Source organism: Coptis chinensis, chromosome 3 (genome assembly GCF_015680905.1).
Source record: "Coptis chinensis isolate HL-2020 chromosome 3, ASM1568090v1, whole genome shotgun sequence".
NCBI lineage: Eukaryota > Viridiplantae > Streptophyta > Magnoliopsida > Ranunculales > Ranunculaceae > Coptis > Coptis chinensis.
Genome location: NC_141458.1, coordinates 103680889 through 103697027, shown reverse-complemented (window position 1 = coordinate 103697027; position 16139 = coordinate 103680889). Strand labels below are relative to the sequence as shown.

The following is a 16139-nucleotide window of genomic DNA, read 5'->3' as shown; positions in this document are numbered from 1 at the left end:
TTAGGACGTCTAAAATATTTCTTGGGTATTGAGGTGGCTCGTTCCAAAGAATGATTATTTCTTACACAGCGCAAATGTCTTTTGGACATTCTGTCTGATTGTGGTACCACTGGTGGTCGTATTTCTGAGTTTCTTATGGAACAAAACATCAACCTCCATATCGATGATGGCACATTACTTTAGGATCCAACTGTCTATTGTCGCTTGATTGGGCATCTCTAATATCTCACAGTTACATGTCCATATATCACTTATTCTGTTAATTATCTCAGCCATTTCATGTAGTCCCCACGAACTCCACATATAGATGTTTCTCATCGTATACTCCACTACCTTAAAGGTTTCAATCAACAAAGGGATTCTCTTATCAGCTAATAGCTCTTTACACATCTCTGGTTTCTGTGACTTTGATTGGGATGGCTACCCTGTCACTCGTTGTTCTACTAGTGGTTATTGCACTTTTCTTTGTTTTAGCCCTATATCCTAGAAAACAAAGAAATAGAGCACTGTATGTCGTTCTTCTGTTGAAGCCGAATATTGTTCCATGGCTACCCTTGCGTGTGAACTTCAATGGTTGAAGTATCTTCTACATGACTTATGCATCTCTCATCTTTCTCCGATGAACATGTTCTGCGACAATCAGGCCGCCCTCCATCTCTCTCAAAATCCAGATTTTGATAAACGAACGAAGCACATCGAATTGGACTGTCATTTCTTACGCGACAAGATATAGGCCAAGTTACTATCACCTACATTCGTTCCATCCTCAGATCAGGTGGCTGATGCCTTCACTAAACCTCTCAGCAAGGACACCTTTCTGAGATTAATTCGCAAGTTGGGAGTTCTTGACATTCACTCTCCAACTTGAGGAGGAGTATTAGAAGTTGATTCAAAGTCGAGTCGCGAGCTACCCCGTGCTCTCTTTCTTTTCTCTCGAAGCCTCGACTCTGTTTTGCTATACTTTCGACCGCTTGTGTTTGTACATATCTTAGATCTTTGTTATTTTAGTTTCTATTTTAGGAACTTGTAATATCTATATAAACCATTACAATCTCTATAGAAATCAATCAAGTAAATATTATCTCAAATCAATCTCTCTCTCTCTCTAATTTATCATACTCAGACCTTAAAAGCATAGACAGTACTAAGCCTCTCATCTGCATTTTCTTTTTTGACTCATCTTCTTACTCCATAAGACGATAATCCATGTGCAGAATTTCAGACTTGCGCACCTCGCACCTGCTCATATCGTCCTTCACAATTAACACTTATTTCTTTAAATATTCCACCATTTTTCTTTCTCGCAGCAAGCCAATCATCTTGAGATTGTATTTTAAAATATAAGTGTAAGTACCCTCCGTTCTCAAACCAATCACTACAGCACAAGTGTCCACACACCAGGTCATATCCGCAGAGCTCGTACATCACTAAGTCGTACTACACCACCAGGATGTAACTACGACCTAAACTCAGGTCGCCCAGAATATTAAATACAGCCATACATGGAAACAAATGATCTACCGCGATCCTGAAGCTCAGTCAACGCACTAATGAAGGAGGCATTTACTTTGTAACAACATAAGTAATGACGAATTATCAAGAGAGCACAAAATATAAATCTACACTTGGCAACGGCCTGAAGCAAATAAGGAAAGTCAGATCAAACACCTATAAGTAGAGAGAGATGAACTACATAAGGCTTGATTCACGTTCACCCAAGAAACTTGATACGTAGGCAACTCTTATCCCAAGAAAGAGTGCAACCATTACCCAATAACCTCAACATTAGGTTATAGGTAGAAAACAATACCTCTTTATATTGGCGCCGTCTATGGGTTCGTTTTCTTGAGAAAAGCACAACACACTATTTTCTCAAGCCCACGAAACTTGGTAAAACCACCATGGAAGAACAACTCAAAGCTCTAGTAGATCAAGTAAAGTTTATCCAGGAATTATTTACCACGCTCCAGCAAGAGAACCAAACTATTCGCGAACAAACTACTTCTAACACCAATAACCTGGCCCCAGACACAATTGAAAACAACGCAGTCACAACCCTCACTACAACCACCAATCAACGTCTTGAGGACTTCGCTCAGCAGTTGGAGAAGTCAAGCGAAAAAGCCAGCGCAGCCCAGATCGTCCAGAAGATGCTCTAGTCATACAAAGTGTCACCATTCACCACTGAAGTCAAGGACAAACAGTCTCCCACTGATTTCATCCAGCCAAAGTTCCCGATGTACAATGGCAGCTCGTGTCCAGGCCAGCACGTAGCTCGTGTCCACACTCTAGACTTTGACTACTTAAAGTGCAAACTCTTTCCAGCCAACTTGAATGACGAGCATTAGACTGGTTCTACACGTTAGAGCCTGATTCAATCCACAACTTCAACAAGCTAGCCGAGACATTTGCAGCAGAGTTCGTCCACACCAGGAAGAAACAAGCTGACCTAGACTTGTTGTTCCAGCTGAAGCAAGCACACGGTGAGACTATTCACACTTTCTTAGGACGTTTCAAAAAGGAATTGCTATCAATGGAGCCAGGCCTCAATGATAGCTTTGCAACCTTGCCATTCACCAATGCCTTCCTAGATGATTCTGAGCTAGCACGGTCTCTCATACGAAATAAGCCAGAACGTCTAGATGACCTATACCACAGAGTCGACAAGTACATGAAGTACAAAGAATGGATGACCCAGTGCAAAGGCAAAGAAGTCCTCACAGTAAGTGACAAACGGGGACCCAAAGAAAGCAAGCATGAGTACGGCAATAACAAGGGAACCAACTCCCAGAATCCATCTTACACCAAGAGAGAATTCTCCAACTTCTCCAAGATGCCAGGTCACATCCTGAAGAAGATAAAGATAGCCCCTTACTTCAAGCCACACATCAACAAGGTCATAGAAATCCCAGGCCATCCGTACTACCACTTCCATAAACTCCACCATCATGACACAGACGAATGTTGGAGCCTTAAGCACTACCTCCAAAACTTAGTCGAAGAGGGAAACCTCAAAGAATTTCTACCAGAAAATGACCTCAGGCATAAACTAAATGCCAACCGCAATAGAAGCAGGAGTCATAGTCATGAATGACCTGCACATAGAAGGAGCAGAAGCAGAACATCCCGACGATCTAAATCTCCAGGTCGTTCGAGACACGACAGCCGACAGTACTCCTCCGATCAGGAAGAGGAAAAGGTAATCCACATGATTACAGACACCTCCAGCAACGACACCTCCGGTCGTGAAAAGCGCAAGCGTTGTAGAACTCTAGAAGAGATCTACCACTGAATTACACAAATTCTTGTCGTTTAAAACCTGCAAATCAATAAATATAATTTTCAAACCTATAACAATTAAAAAGAATAGTGGCAAGTTAGAGTCGAACCACACCTTGAAATGGAGAAATTAGAGCGAAGAGAATTAATGAACCAATAACTAACTAAGTGCATGAGATTTAAAACAATTTTTGGATTTTTTATTTTATCAAGCTAATTTAATCTAAGAATGAAAATTTGCTTCTATTTTATCAACTAATTAAACTAAATTTTTTCCGATTTTCACGAATTCAATTAATGAGAAATCCTAATGGTGAATGACTTCACCCCTATTTTTAAAGAATAAATTATTTAAATATTTCCAAATAATTATTCCCCTTTATTTTATAAATTTCATCAAATAAACTCCAACGTTAGTTGTAAATTTAATGGATGATTTTTCAGTGTAAGCATTTTGTGGACGCTAGCCACATTTAAAAGAATATCTCAATAAATGAATCCTCCATTTCTTCAAGCATTTACGTTTATTTATCTAAGTATGAAAAATCACCACATATAATAGAGGAGCATAAACCATCCATGATAAATAATTAAACATCAAAACCAAACTTTAAAATAGACTTAGATAAGAACAAACAATGAAAAATACCCCGAATGGTGATAGAATCCATGACTAATTTTCTCTAAGTTATTTTGGAAGAATATCATTGGACATAATTAAATCAACAAGATATGGGGAATTAAAACTTGAAAATATAAAACTAAATCTATATCTTCATAATAGGGGATTCATCTTCCACCATTAGGGTGAAGATTTTATCTTATCATGCTAACAGGGTAATAAAAAAAGTAAGAGAATACCACCATTTTATTCAACCTTGAAATCACTTTATTGCTTGTCGGAAAAATAGTACCTACACACTCTAATATCTCTCCCTCACTAATTAAATGAACTAAAACTACAAAGCAAAATTTCTACTAGAATGGAGATATAATGGGTGTGGAATGGGTGTCCCCTCAATGCCAATTCTCTTATCTATTTATAGCTTCCACCAACAAGATCTTTGTGCATATAATATCTTCACACAAAATAGAAATAATCTTTGGGATATAGGAAGAAAATATAAGATAAAAGAATTTAGGAAATGGAATACAGAAGAGATATTATCAAGGCATGAGGAAGGAAGGAAATATAAATTGGAAATCAAATAAAGGATAAAAAGGGAATGATATGGTTTTGAATTAGGAATGGAGTGGTTAGCAAGAATATGGTGAGGATATGGGAGAATATATGGTGGCTAGGATATAAGGTATATGGAATGATTTGATATAATAAAATCTAGGGAATAAGTAATTAATAGAAATTGGGATATTTAATGTGGTGAAAATGGTAAGAATATATGGTGGTAGTTGCAATTATCCTTTCTTGATTTCCGTCCATAATTATCAATTCTCTAACATTTCCTTCCATTCTTGATAGTACAATTTATTCCATGAGCTCTCACTTATTGATTCTCTAAATGATCCTCTTTGGCTTATGGGCTCGAGCTTTTATTGGGCTAGCTTTGACCAACATCTTTATTTCCTACAAAAAATATTAAACCAAATTAATAAAACATATTTTGCATTAGACTTTTCCAAAGACATGCACATATATACAAATAATCCTTTATGACCAAAAAATATGTATAATGTCATGGAATAAAACAAATGTATGATTTTACGTTAAAAATACGCAATTAAGCATAAATGATATTATAAAGTGCCTATAAAACTATATATAAAATATACAATTTTAGGAACTTATCAAACACCCCCAAACCTACATTTTGCTAGTCCTCGAGCAAAACAAAAAACAAAAGAAAAATCCTAACTCACTTTCACAAGAATCGCGATTGCACTTAGCTTGTGCAACAAGCTGTTAAACCTCAAGGTTACCCTAGAGGATGAATTTTGTCTCGTGAGGGTTTGCAGAGAATATACCCACAAAATTCCAGTGTTCTAAATTGGACTACAAATACTCAATTATCCAGGTTATCACCCTAAGTTATCTCAGCAAAGTCTTTTCATCTCTATTGGCAGCAAACTTCAATTCTTGTGACACCAGAGTTAATAAAGATGCAATAAACACAAGCATTAAACAATATAAGCACTCTGCTATGAAAAGATGTAATGCTATGTACAAGTAACTTCACTTCTGGTATCTTTAGAAAAAATCATTAACTTGGGTTCTCACCGGTTATGTCATAAACACGTATCACTCATATTATTACACTCCAAGTCAAGGTCTCTCTAGTGTGCGAGGGCACACTCAATCCTTACACTCTCAATGACTAACCAAAGAACCTGAGGTCGATCATCACATCATCTTCTTACTTTCACACCATACTTAGCCTAGGAAGCTAGAGGTCTTAAATGGGTTGTAATGGGGCTTAGGGGTTCACAAGAAAAGGAATGGATATTTCAAAGAGCTATTACTTGAGAGAATAGGGTCTTCACAACTACTTAGAGAAACTTCGAACTTTAGTGCTTCTTCAATTCAAATTGTAACTTTCAAGGAGGCCCAAGATTTTTTTTTTTTGAAGGTGGGCACATCTTCTTGCCATTTTTATTGACTTGCAGCAAGGTCTTGAAACTCTGACTTTTCTGTTAAGGAAGCAACTGACTTTGAGTACAATTTCTTTATTTTCTTCACAGTCATCCTAACTCTCAAGTAACAACTTAGGTAGGCTATATTATGGGTTAAAAGTTAAGAGTTAAGGAGTTTGGTTCACAAAAAAAAAGGCTTAAAGAGCAAGGCTTCAAAAGGGTTTATAAGAAAATGATATATATAGGTGGGATAGATATACTAGGCTCAAACGATCAAAGAATGCCTAAATTCTACCTAGGTGTTCGTGTGGTGATCTAGCAAGAAGAAGTGTGCATCTATCTACTCGGAAAGGCTTCATCCATGGTGTCATCACTCAAGAAAATTCACACACAATGCATGCTTTTGGCTCAAACTCACATGTTTTGTCTAGTTAATTCATCTGACACTTGGATTCCAGAAGTTCATTACTCATAAAATGCAATGCAAGATTCATGCAAAGATACTCAAGAACTAATGCAAGGTCTATTACACTCTAATTAACTCAGTTTTCTAAGACTCAAGTCAAAGTATGTAGCCAAATTGAGACTTCTAGACCTATTTCATCATCGAAAGGGTATCAAACCTTTATTATCATAAGAATTGAATCCCATAGTTGAAATCTAGAACACCATTTTTTTTTTTTTTAACAAAAATCATAAACATCAAAGAGAAAATTATAAATTTCAACACCCCCAAACCTAAATGAAACATTGTCCCCAATGTTGAAAACTAAGCCACCAAAATGACAATAATGATGTTAAGGACAAAATGAACGTAAGCTTGGAAAGAGAGAAATTAAAACATTTTACCTTGTTTGATGCTTATTTACTAATCAAATTTCCTGCCAAGAAAATAAGAATGAAAGCACAAGGAAATGCAACTATACTACAACGACTATATATACAAGTGCACCCTCAAACCTAGAGTTTGGAATAGGTACAATACTTTAGGTTGCCTCCCAAAAAGCGCTAAGGTTTACGTCGTCAACCCAACGCAGCGGTGATCAAAGAGATGATCAATCCTGATAGACAGGATCTTCCAGAAGTACTTCCTCTACTTCTGTGGAATGTAACTCCAAAAATGGCTTCAAACATTGACCATTGACTTTAAAAGTACTACCATCTTTGGGTTCTCAACTGTGATTGCTCCATAAGGAGTGACATGTGTGACTATGAAAGGACCAGATCAACGAGTTTTTCAATTTCCCAGGGAACAAATGAAGACGGGAATTATACAATAAAACTTTTTGACCAACGAAAAATTCCTTCCTCATGATTTGGTTATAGTGCACCATCTTCATATTGGATTTGTACTTTTTAGAGAGGTCATATGCATCATTCCTATCCCCAAGCTTATTCAATTGCAACTTCCTATGGTCACCAGCCTTGACAAGGTCAAAATTACGACTTTTTATGGCCCAATAGCCTTTATACTCTAACTCTACAGACAAATGACAAGGCTTACCAAAGACTAGACGATAAGGTGACATACCAATAGGTGTTTTAAAAGCAGTTCTGTAGGCCCAAAGTGAATCAGGGAGTCTTAAACTCCAATCTTTCCTATCTGGTCGGACTGTCTTTTCAAGGATTTGCTTAATTTCCCTATTGGAGACCTCGGCTTGGCCATTGGTCTCGGGGTGGTAAGGTAAGACAACCTTGTGAGTAACCCCATATTTCTTCATTAAACTTTCAAAAGCCTTGTTGCAAAAGTGTTTTCCCTCATCACTAATGATAGCGCGGGGAGTACCAAATCTTGAAAAAATATGTTCCCTTAGAAAATTGATAACAACTTTGTGGTCATTGGTCCTACATGCAATAGCCTCATTCCACTTTGAGACATAGTCAACTGCCACTAAAATGTACTCAAAGCCATGGGAGTTAGGAAAAGGTCCCATAAAGTTAATACCCCACACATAAAAAACTTCCACAATCAGAATAGGGGTAAGAGGCATCATGTGTCTACGAGACATACGTCCTAGGTGTTGACATTTACTGCATGCTTGACAGTAAGTATGGGCATCACGAAACAATGTAGGCCAATAAAATTTGCATTGCAACACTTTTGTAGCAGTCTTTTTGGAGCCAAAATGACCACCACATGCATGATCATGAAAAAATAAGAGAATAGCTCTCTGTTCCCACTCAGGAATGTATCTACGTACTATCTGGTCTGGACAACACTTAAAGAGGTAGGGGTAAGGGTCATCCCAAACGAAATATTTGGCAATGGCCAAAAACTTAAATTTATCGTGCTTACTCTAATGATTGGATAATTGAGTGGTGACAAGGAAGTTCACTATGTCAGCATACTATGGGGTCTGAGCAACAACCATCAAGTGCTCATCAGGAAAATTCTTAGAAATAGGCCAGTTTTCAATGGACTCAATCACTACGCTAGATAGATGATCGGCAACTACATTTTCAGTTCCTTTTTTATCACGAATCTCAAGATCAAACTCCTGCAACAACAAGAACCAACGGATTAATTGTGGTTTGGCATCCTTCTTAGAAAGAAGATGCCTTAAAGCCACATGACTGGAGTAAACAATTACTTTGGAATTAATCAAATAGTGTCAAAACTTATCAAAAGCAAAAATAATTGCCAACAACTCTTTCTCGGTGGTTGAGTAGTTAAGTTGGGCATCATTGAGAGTTCTACTAGCATAATAGATGATGTGAGGGAGTTTATCAACCTTTTGACCTAAGACTGCACCAACCGCATAATCAGAAGCATCACACATCAACTCAAAAGGGAGTGACTAGTTAGGTGATTGGATAATGGGTGCAGTGGTCAAAGCATTTTTCAAATAGTCAAAAGCTCTAATACAGGCCTCAGTGAAATCAAAAGGAGCATCCTTAACAAGTAAGTTACTCAGAGGCCTAGCAATTTGACTAAAGTCCTTTATAAACCGACGAGAAAAACCCGCATGCCCTAAAAACAATCTAACATCTTTAACAGACTTGGGAATGGGTAGAGTAGAAATCACATCAATTTTAGATTTGTCAACTTGGATACCCTCACTAGAAACAATATGACCCAAGACAATGCCTTTCTTCACCATGAAGTGGCATTTCTCCCAATTAAGGACTAAGTTTTTCTCCTCACATCTTTCTAAAACAAGATTCAGATGGTTCAAACAATCATCAAAAGAAGAACCAAAGATAGAAAAGTCATCCATGAAAACTTCTAAAAACCTCTCTACCATGTCGGAAAAGATACTAACCATACACCTTTGAAAACTCGCAGGTGCATTACAGAGCCCGAAAGGCATGCGTCGATAAGCAAACGTATCGAAAGAACAGGTAAATGTAGTTTTTTCTTGGTCTTCTGGGGCTATAACAATTTGAAAGTAACCCGAGAAACCATCTAAGAAACAATAAAAAGCATGGCATGCTAATCTATCTAACATCTGATCAATAAACGGGAGAGGGAAATGATCTTTTCTTGTTTGTACATTAAGCTTCCTAAAATCTATACACATTCTCCATCCGATCTGAACTCTGGTAGGGACTAACTCATTTTCATCATTTGGGACAACAATTATCCCAGATTTCTTGGGTACAACTTATACAGGGCTAACCCACTGGCTATCTGAGATGGGGTAGATGATACCTGCATCTAAGAGCTTTAAAACTTCAGCTCAGACTACCTCCTTCATGTGTGGGTTCAATCTCCTCTGGGGTTCTCTAGAAGTTTTAGCATTATCTTCCAAGTGAATTTTATGTTGAACCACTAAAGGATTAATGCCTTTGATATCACTAAGGGACCAACCAATGGCAGACTTATGTTTTTTCAAAACTTCAACTAACAAGATCTCCTGTTCATCTGATAGATCAGAGGCAACAATAACAAGGTATTTCTCATTGGGTCCTAAGAAAACATACTTGAGTTCAGCTGGCAAAGGTTTAAGTTATGGGCTTGCAAGGTGAAGGAGTAGAATCAACCTTGGGCTCACTACTAGGCTCAACCTTGGAATCAACACTAGAAATTGTTTCGGGAATAGGAAGGTGGAGTGGTTCTACCTTAGCTTTCCAATTTTCGATTTCTAGGATAGGTGCAGAATCTAATAACTCATTCACATCACTAATGGATCCATCTATGTCAAAGTCACAGGCAAAATGGGTTAAACAAGCTTCTAATGGGTCATCCACTTGTGGGGTAGGGACCAAACTATTGAGGAGACAAACTTCACCAACATCCTCATCATCATTATGTTTCTTCATATGGTCATAAGGTGGAGAACATTCACATTTGTAAACATATTCCCAAAGGACATCTTCATCTCACCATTTCTACAGTTTATCAAGGCATTGGCTGTAGCTAGGAATGGTCGGCCTAAAATGATTGGAATTCTATTATCTATGGGATCATGAGTGTCTAAAACTATAAAGTCTATAGGGTAGTAGAAGTCAGCTACTTTGACTAAGATGTCCTCAACTATACCACACGGAATCTTAACAGATCGGTATGTTAATTGCAAGGTGACTCTTGTGGGCTTTAAATATTGTAGGCCCAATTCTTGATAAACCGAATAAGGTAACAGGTTGACATTAGCACCAAGATCTAATAGAGCATTGCCCTTGAACTTGTCTCCAATATGGCAAGAGACTGTAGGGCTCCCAGGATCCTTAAGTTTAACTGCGGTTTCCTGGTGGATTAAGGATGTGGCTTGAGCAGCAAGAAAGGCTTGTTTAGAGACATGGGTGTTTCTCTTAATAGTGCATAAGTCTTTCACAAATTTCGTGTAGGATGGGATATGCTGAATTGCGCTGAGAAAGGGAATATTAATGCTCACATTTTTGAAAACCTCCATAATCTCTGAAAATTATTTATCTTTCTTATTTTGAGCGAGACGCTCTGGGAAAGGGGCTTTTGGCACGACAATTCTAATATGGGAATCTAACTTAGTCTGGGAGTCATCTGGCTTTTGTTGTGGAGTCTTGGAACTCGGGGTTACAGTTGACTCAGTTTCTTGACTAGGTAGGGCTGGAGTAGTGGACTCACTTGACATCCTAACCTGATTGTCAATTTGCCTTCTTGATCTTAGTGTGGTGACTGCTTTCATCTCCTTAGAAAAAGTATTATCTTGGGAACTTGAAATGTCAAAGGCATTTTCCTTGGTGTTCCCCTTTGGGTTAGCTAGTGGTTAACTTGGGAACATTCATTTCTCTCTAGCGGCTACAAGGTTAATAAGTTGACTAATCTGGTTAGACTGTTAGCTTACTTGTTGTTCAAGCTTATGGAAGGCTTCTTCCCATGGTTGTCTTTGTGGTTGTTGGTATGGAACATACTGGGAACTAGAAGATGGGTTGTACTGGGCTGGGTTCATCTGCTAGTTCATGGGGAATTGGTTCTGTTGCCTACCCTGGTTATTACTAGAAAAGCCTGGTGGACCTAACTGTTGGTTTTGAGGCAAATTCTGTCTCCAAGAGAAGTTAAGGTGGTTTCTCCAATCCTTGTTGTATGTTGGACTAAAAGCTCCTGGGGGTGTTCTCCTAAAATCGTTGAAGGCACACACTTGTTCCATGGTGGATTCAGGTTGTTGAACAAAGATGGGACATTAATGGGCAGTGTGATCTGGACTTGAACAAATTATGCACGGAAAAGTGTTTGGGTCATTGTGCACACTCATCACGGAACTAGAAGCAGACGACACTTGTTGACTTTGGGCCTTATTGGATGTTAAGGCAAAAGCAGTAAACTACCTAGTCAAATTGTTCAGACTATCCAACATAGTTTTAAGTTTGTCGGGATCTCTCTTCACTTCGTACATACCTCCTTTCCTAGGTTCACTAGTCTATCTCTCGTAGATTGGGGTGGTACTAGTACTAATACCCCACTGTTGTGAATCCTCAACTAAGTCTTGGAGGAATATGAATGCATCTGATCCGGTCAAGTAAGTGAACTTGCCTTTGTGCATGGATTGGATCATTTGGCGTTGATCTTGCAAAAGTCCTTTAGTGAAGAATTGGACTAATTGCCACTTTTCATAACCATGGTGGGGACATTTCAAAAGAAGAGTGTAAAAGCGGTCCCAACACTCGTAGTAATGCTCGTTTTCAGCTTGCTTAAAATCCATTATTGCCGCTCTCATCGCATTAGTTTTTGAAATGGGATAAAATTGTCCCATGAACTTTTTCAACAATTCATCCCAGGTGCTAATAGGCTTGTTTGGGAAAGAATTAAGCCACAAAAGGGCTTTGTCCGAAAGGGAGAATGGAAAAAGCCTCAACTTCACATTGTTCTCATCCAAATTTTGATTTTTAAAAGTATCACAAATGTTGAGAAAGTTTATTATATGGGCATATGGATCTTCATTATCCAAACCATGAAACTGGCGCTGAGCAAGCATATTAATGATGGGCAGCCTAATCTCAAATTGAGCCGCCTCCACGGGTGGGTAATTGATGCTTGAGGGTGGGTTTGAAGCAATAGGGGCAAAGTAGTCCCTTAGTTGCTTTTCAGCCGGTTGATTATTTGCAGACATGGTGAATGGTCTTGGGCTGACTGGTGGAGAGAAACTTATGATTATGGGAGAAAAAGGTGGATTTTGCTCAGATTTAAAGTATGGAGTCCAAGATCGAGTTAGCCGTTTGTTAACTCATTTCCAACGGGGTATAAACGAATGCAAATTCTAACCTAGATGTACACACACTTATTAAACATTCACTTAGCAAACAATTTTTTTTTTAGATGCACAATACAAATGCCAAGCAAAATGTAATAAATCCTAAAGTCTAACTTAAAGGGTCTACACTTGAATCTTCGTCAAGGGAGTTTGTGTTCCTACCAAGAGTAGGGGTGTCGCCTGGGCTTTACCACTATGAATAACCGCTCACATCCACAAGGTGGTCAATGGTAACTCCAATGGGGCTATGCGTGCTCTAAGTTCATCAACTTTCCGCATTCCAATTTGAAATTCTCTCGGCAGTTGCACCAGTAGTCACCGAAGTAAAACCATGTGTTCCAAGAACTTGAAAAATGTTTACAGTCAACAGTAGGCTTTTCCCAGCACTCTACCCTTTAGTTGGGGTCCTATGAACACCGATCTAATTATTTGGCTCTAATCTTGGTCAAATTTTTAATCCAGGTGCAAAACTCAAACAAGTCAAAATTAGGTGATCACTTGTAGGCTGGGTCTGCCTTGAGTCAGATTGGAAATTTAAATTGACTCACGAAATTTAAAACACCCAACACACAATATGCATTTGAACACACAGAGAACCCTTCTAACAGGGGATTCGAGAAGGGCTTACAAATTGTACCTCCTTTGCTTAAATCTTTATGCTTTCCTTCCCTGTATTTATTTATTTATTATTATTTTTTACCTAATTTGCAACTGGAAAATCAACGCTTTCACCTCCTTTTCTCCACACTTCAAGCTGGCAGCGACGCCATTTGAATTATACAAATTCTTGTCATTTAGAACCTACAAATCAATAAATATAATTTTCAAACCTGCAACAATTAAAAAGAATAGTGGCAAGTTAAAGTCGAACCACACCTTGAAATGAAGAAATTAGAGCGAAGAGAATTAATGAACCAGTAACTAATTAAGTACGTGAGATTTAAAACAATTTTTGGATTTTTTATTTTATCAAACTAATTTAATCTAAGAATGAAAATTTGCTTCTATTTTATCAACTAATTAAACTAAATTTTTGCCGGTTTTCACGAATTCAATTAATGAGAAATCCTAATGGTGAATGACTTCACCCCTATTTAAAGAATAGATTATTTCAATATTTCCAAATATTTATTCTCCTTTATTTTATAAATTTCATCAAATAAACTTTAACGCTAGTTGTAAATTTAATGGATGATTTTTCAGTGTAAGCATTTTGTGGACGCTAGCCACATTTAAAAGAATATCTCAATAAATGAATCCTCCATTTCTTCAAGCATTTACGTTTATTTATCTAAGTATGGAAAATTACCACATATAATAGAGGAGCATAAACCATCCACGATAAATAATTAAACATCAAAACCAAACTTTAAAATAGACTTAGATAAGAACTAACAATAGAAAATACCCTAAATGGTGATAGAATCCATGACTATTTTTCTTTAAGTTATTTTGGAAGAATATCATTGGACATAATTAAATCAACGAGATATGGGGAATTAAAACTTTGAAATATAAAACTAAATCTATATCTTCATAATAGGGGATTCATCTTCCACCATTAGGGTGAAGATTTTACCATATCATGTTAACAGAGTAATCAAAAGAGTAAGAGAATACCACCATTTTATTCAACCTTGAAATCACTTTATTGCTCGTCGGAAAAATAGTACCTACACACTCTAATATCTCTCCCTCACTAATTAAATGAACTAAAACTACAAAACAAAATTTCTACTATAATGGAGATATAATGGGTGTAGAATGAGTGTCCCCTCAATGCCAATTCTCTTATCTATTTATAGCTTCCACTAACAAGATCTTTGTGCATATAATATCTTCACACAAAATATAAATAATCTCTGGAATATAGGAAGAAAATATAAGATAAAAGAATTTAGGAAATGGAATACGGAAGAGATATTATCAAGGCATGAGGAAAAAAGGAAATATAAATTGGAAATCAAATAAAGGATAAAATGGAATGATATGGTTTTGAATTAGGAATGGAGTTGTTTCGACCCCCACCTACGTGGAAAACGTCCATTGGTAGGAGTCTCCACTTTATTCGTTTAATCGACAGGGCTAAAGCCCAATTCGCAATATCATGGATCGATTAATGCCTTTCATTAACTCATGTGGCTAAAGGCTGAACCTTAGCCACATGGCTTACCACCACTAATGTACGTTGATTTATGTCCAGATTCGTTTCTTATCAAAGAGATAATTATCAGTTGAAAGTTATAGTATATCACAATTACTCAAACTACAAGATTACTTGAGTTACAAGGACTCTCTACTCTACCTATATAAATACCAAACTATTTTTCATTCAGAACTACATTCTTGAGACTTGATCCCAACCGATAATTTGGAGTGCGTGGGCAACCGCAAGGTCTGATCTCATCATTCCCCCGATCACCATCATTTTTCTAATTACTTTTCTACGTTCTTCGTCTTTTTCATCAACACTTGGTGTTTTGATCATATTTGGTCGAAACAGGAGTGATTGGCAAGAATATGGTGAGGATATGGGAGAATATATCGTGGCTAGGATATAAGGTATTATGGAATGATTTGATATAATGAAATCTAGGGAATAAGTAATTAATGGAAATTGGGATATTTAATGTGGTGAAAATGGTAAGAATATATGGTAGTAGTTGCAATTATCCTTTCTTGATTTCCTTCTATAATTATCAATTCTCTAACATTTCCTTCCATTCTTGATAGCACAATTTATTCCATGAGCTCTCACTTATTGATTCTCTAAATGATCCTCTTTGGCTTATGAGCTCGGGCTTTGATTACGCTTTGACCAACATCTTTATTTCCTACAAAAAATATTAAACCAAATTAATAAAACATATTTTGCATTAGACTTTTCCAAAGACATGCACATATATGCAAATAATCCTTTATGATAAAAAAAATGTGCATAATATCATGGAATAAAGCAAATGTATGGTTTTACGTTAAAAATACGCAATTAAGCATAAATGATATTATAAAGTGCCTATAAAACTATATATAAAATATACAATTTTAGGCACTTATCAACCACCTCTCCCACAAAGCTGAGATGATCACTCCTACCAGTTCTCGATCTACAACTGAGATATCATTCACCGAGCAAGACCTCGACAAGGTGTGCCTACACCATAATGATGCTCTAATAGTGCACGTCAAGATCAACGGATGGACAGTCAAGCGGGTCCTAATCGATTCAGGCAGCTCTTGCGACATACTTTTCTACCAAACATACAAGGACATGCACCTACCAGATTCAGTGATGATAGAGTCAAATACACCACTCTACGGGTTCAATGGAGACCGCACAGATGCCATTGGAGATATCATCCTACCAGTCTCGATCGGAGAAAAAGATAACATGGTTAAGACCTCACCACGCTTTAGTGTGATAGATGTCAAGTCATCATACACTGCCATCTTAGGACATAGGTGGATTCACAAGATCCAAGCAGTTCCATCAACCTTACACTAAGTCCTGCGGTTCCCCGGACCCCGAGGCATCATGGAGCTCAGAAGCAACCAACTAGAAGCTCACCGATGCAATCAAGTAAGCACAACAATTAAGGCCAA

At 37.5% G+C, this 16139-nt stretch overlaps 1 protein-coding gene across 1 annotated transcript; it reads right to left on the bottom strand.

The window, feature by feature from the left end:
• Nucleotides 1-10127: 10127 nt before the first annotated feature.
• LOC147512381 (uncharacterized) lies at nt 10128-10721 on the bottom strand. The gene has a single exon (XM_086598720.1). The coding sequence runs from the start codon at nt 10719-10721 to the stop codon at nt 10128-10130; it is 594 nt and encodes a 197-aa protein (XP_086454846.1).
• Between the last annotated feature and the right edge of the window lie 5418 nt (nt 10722-16139).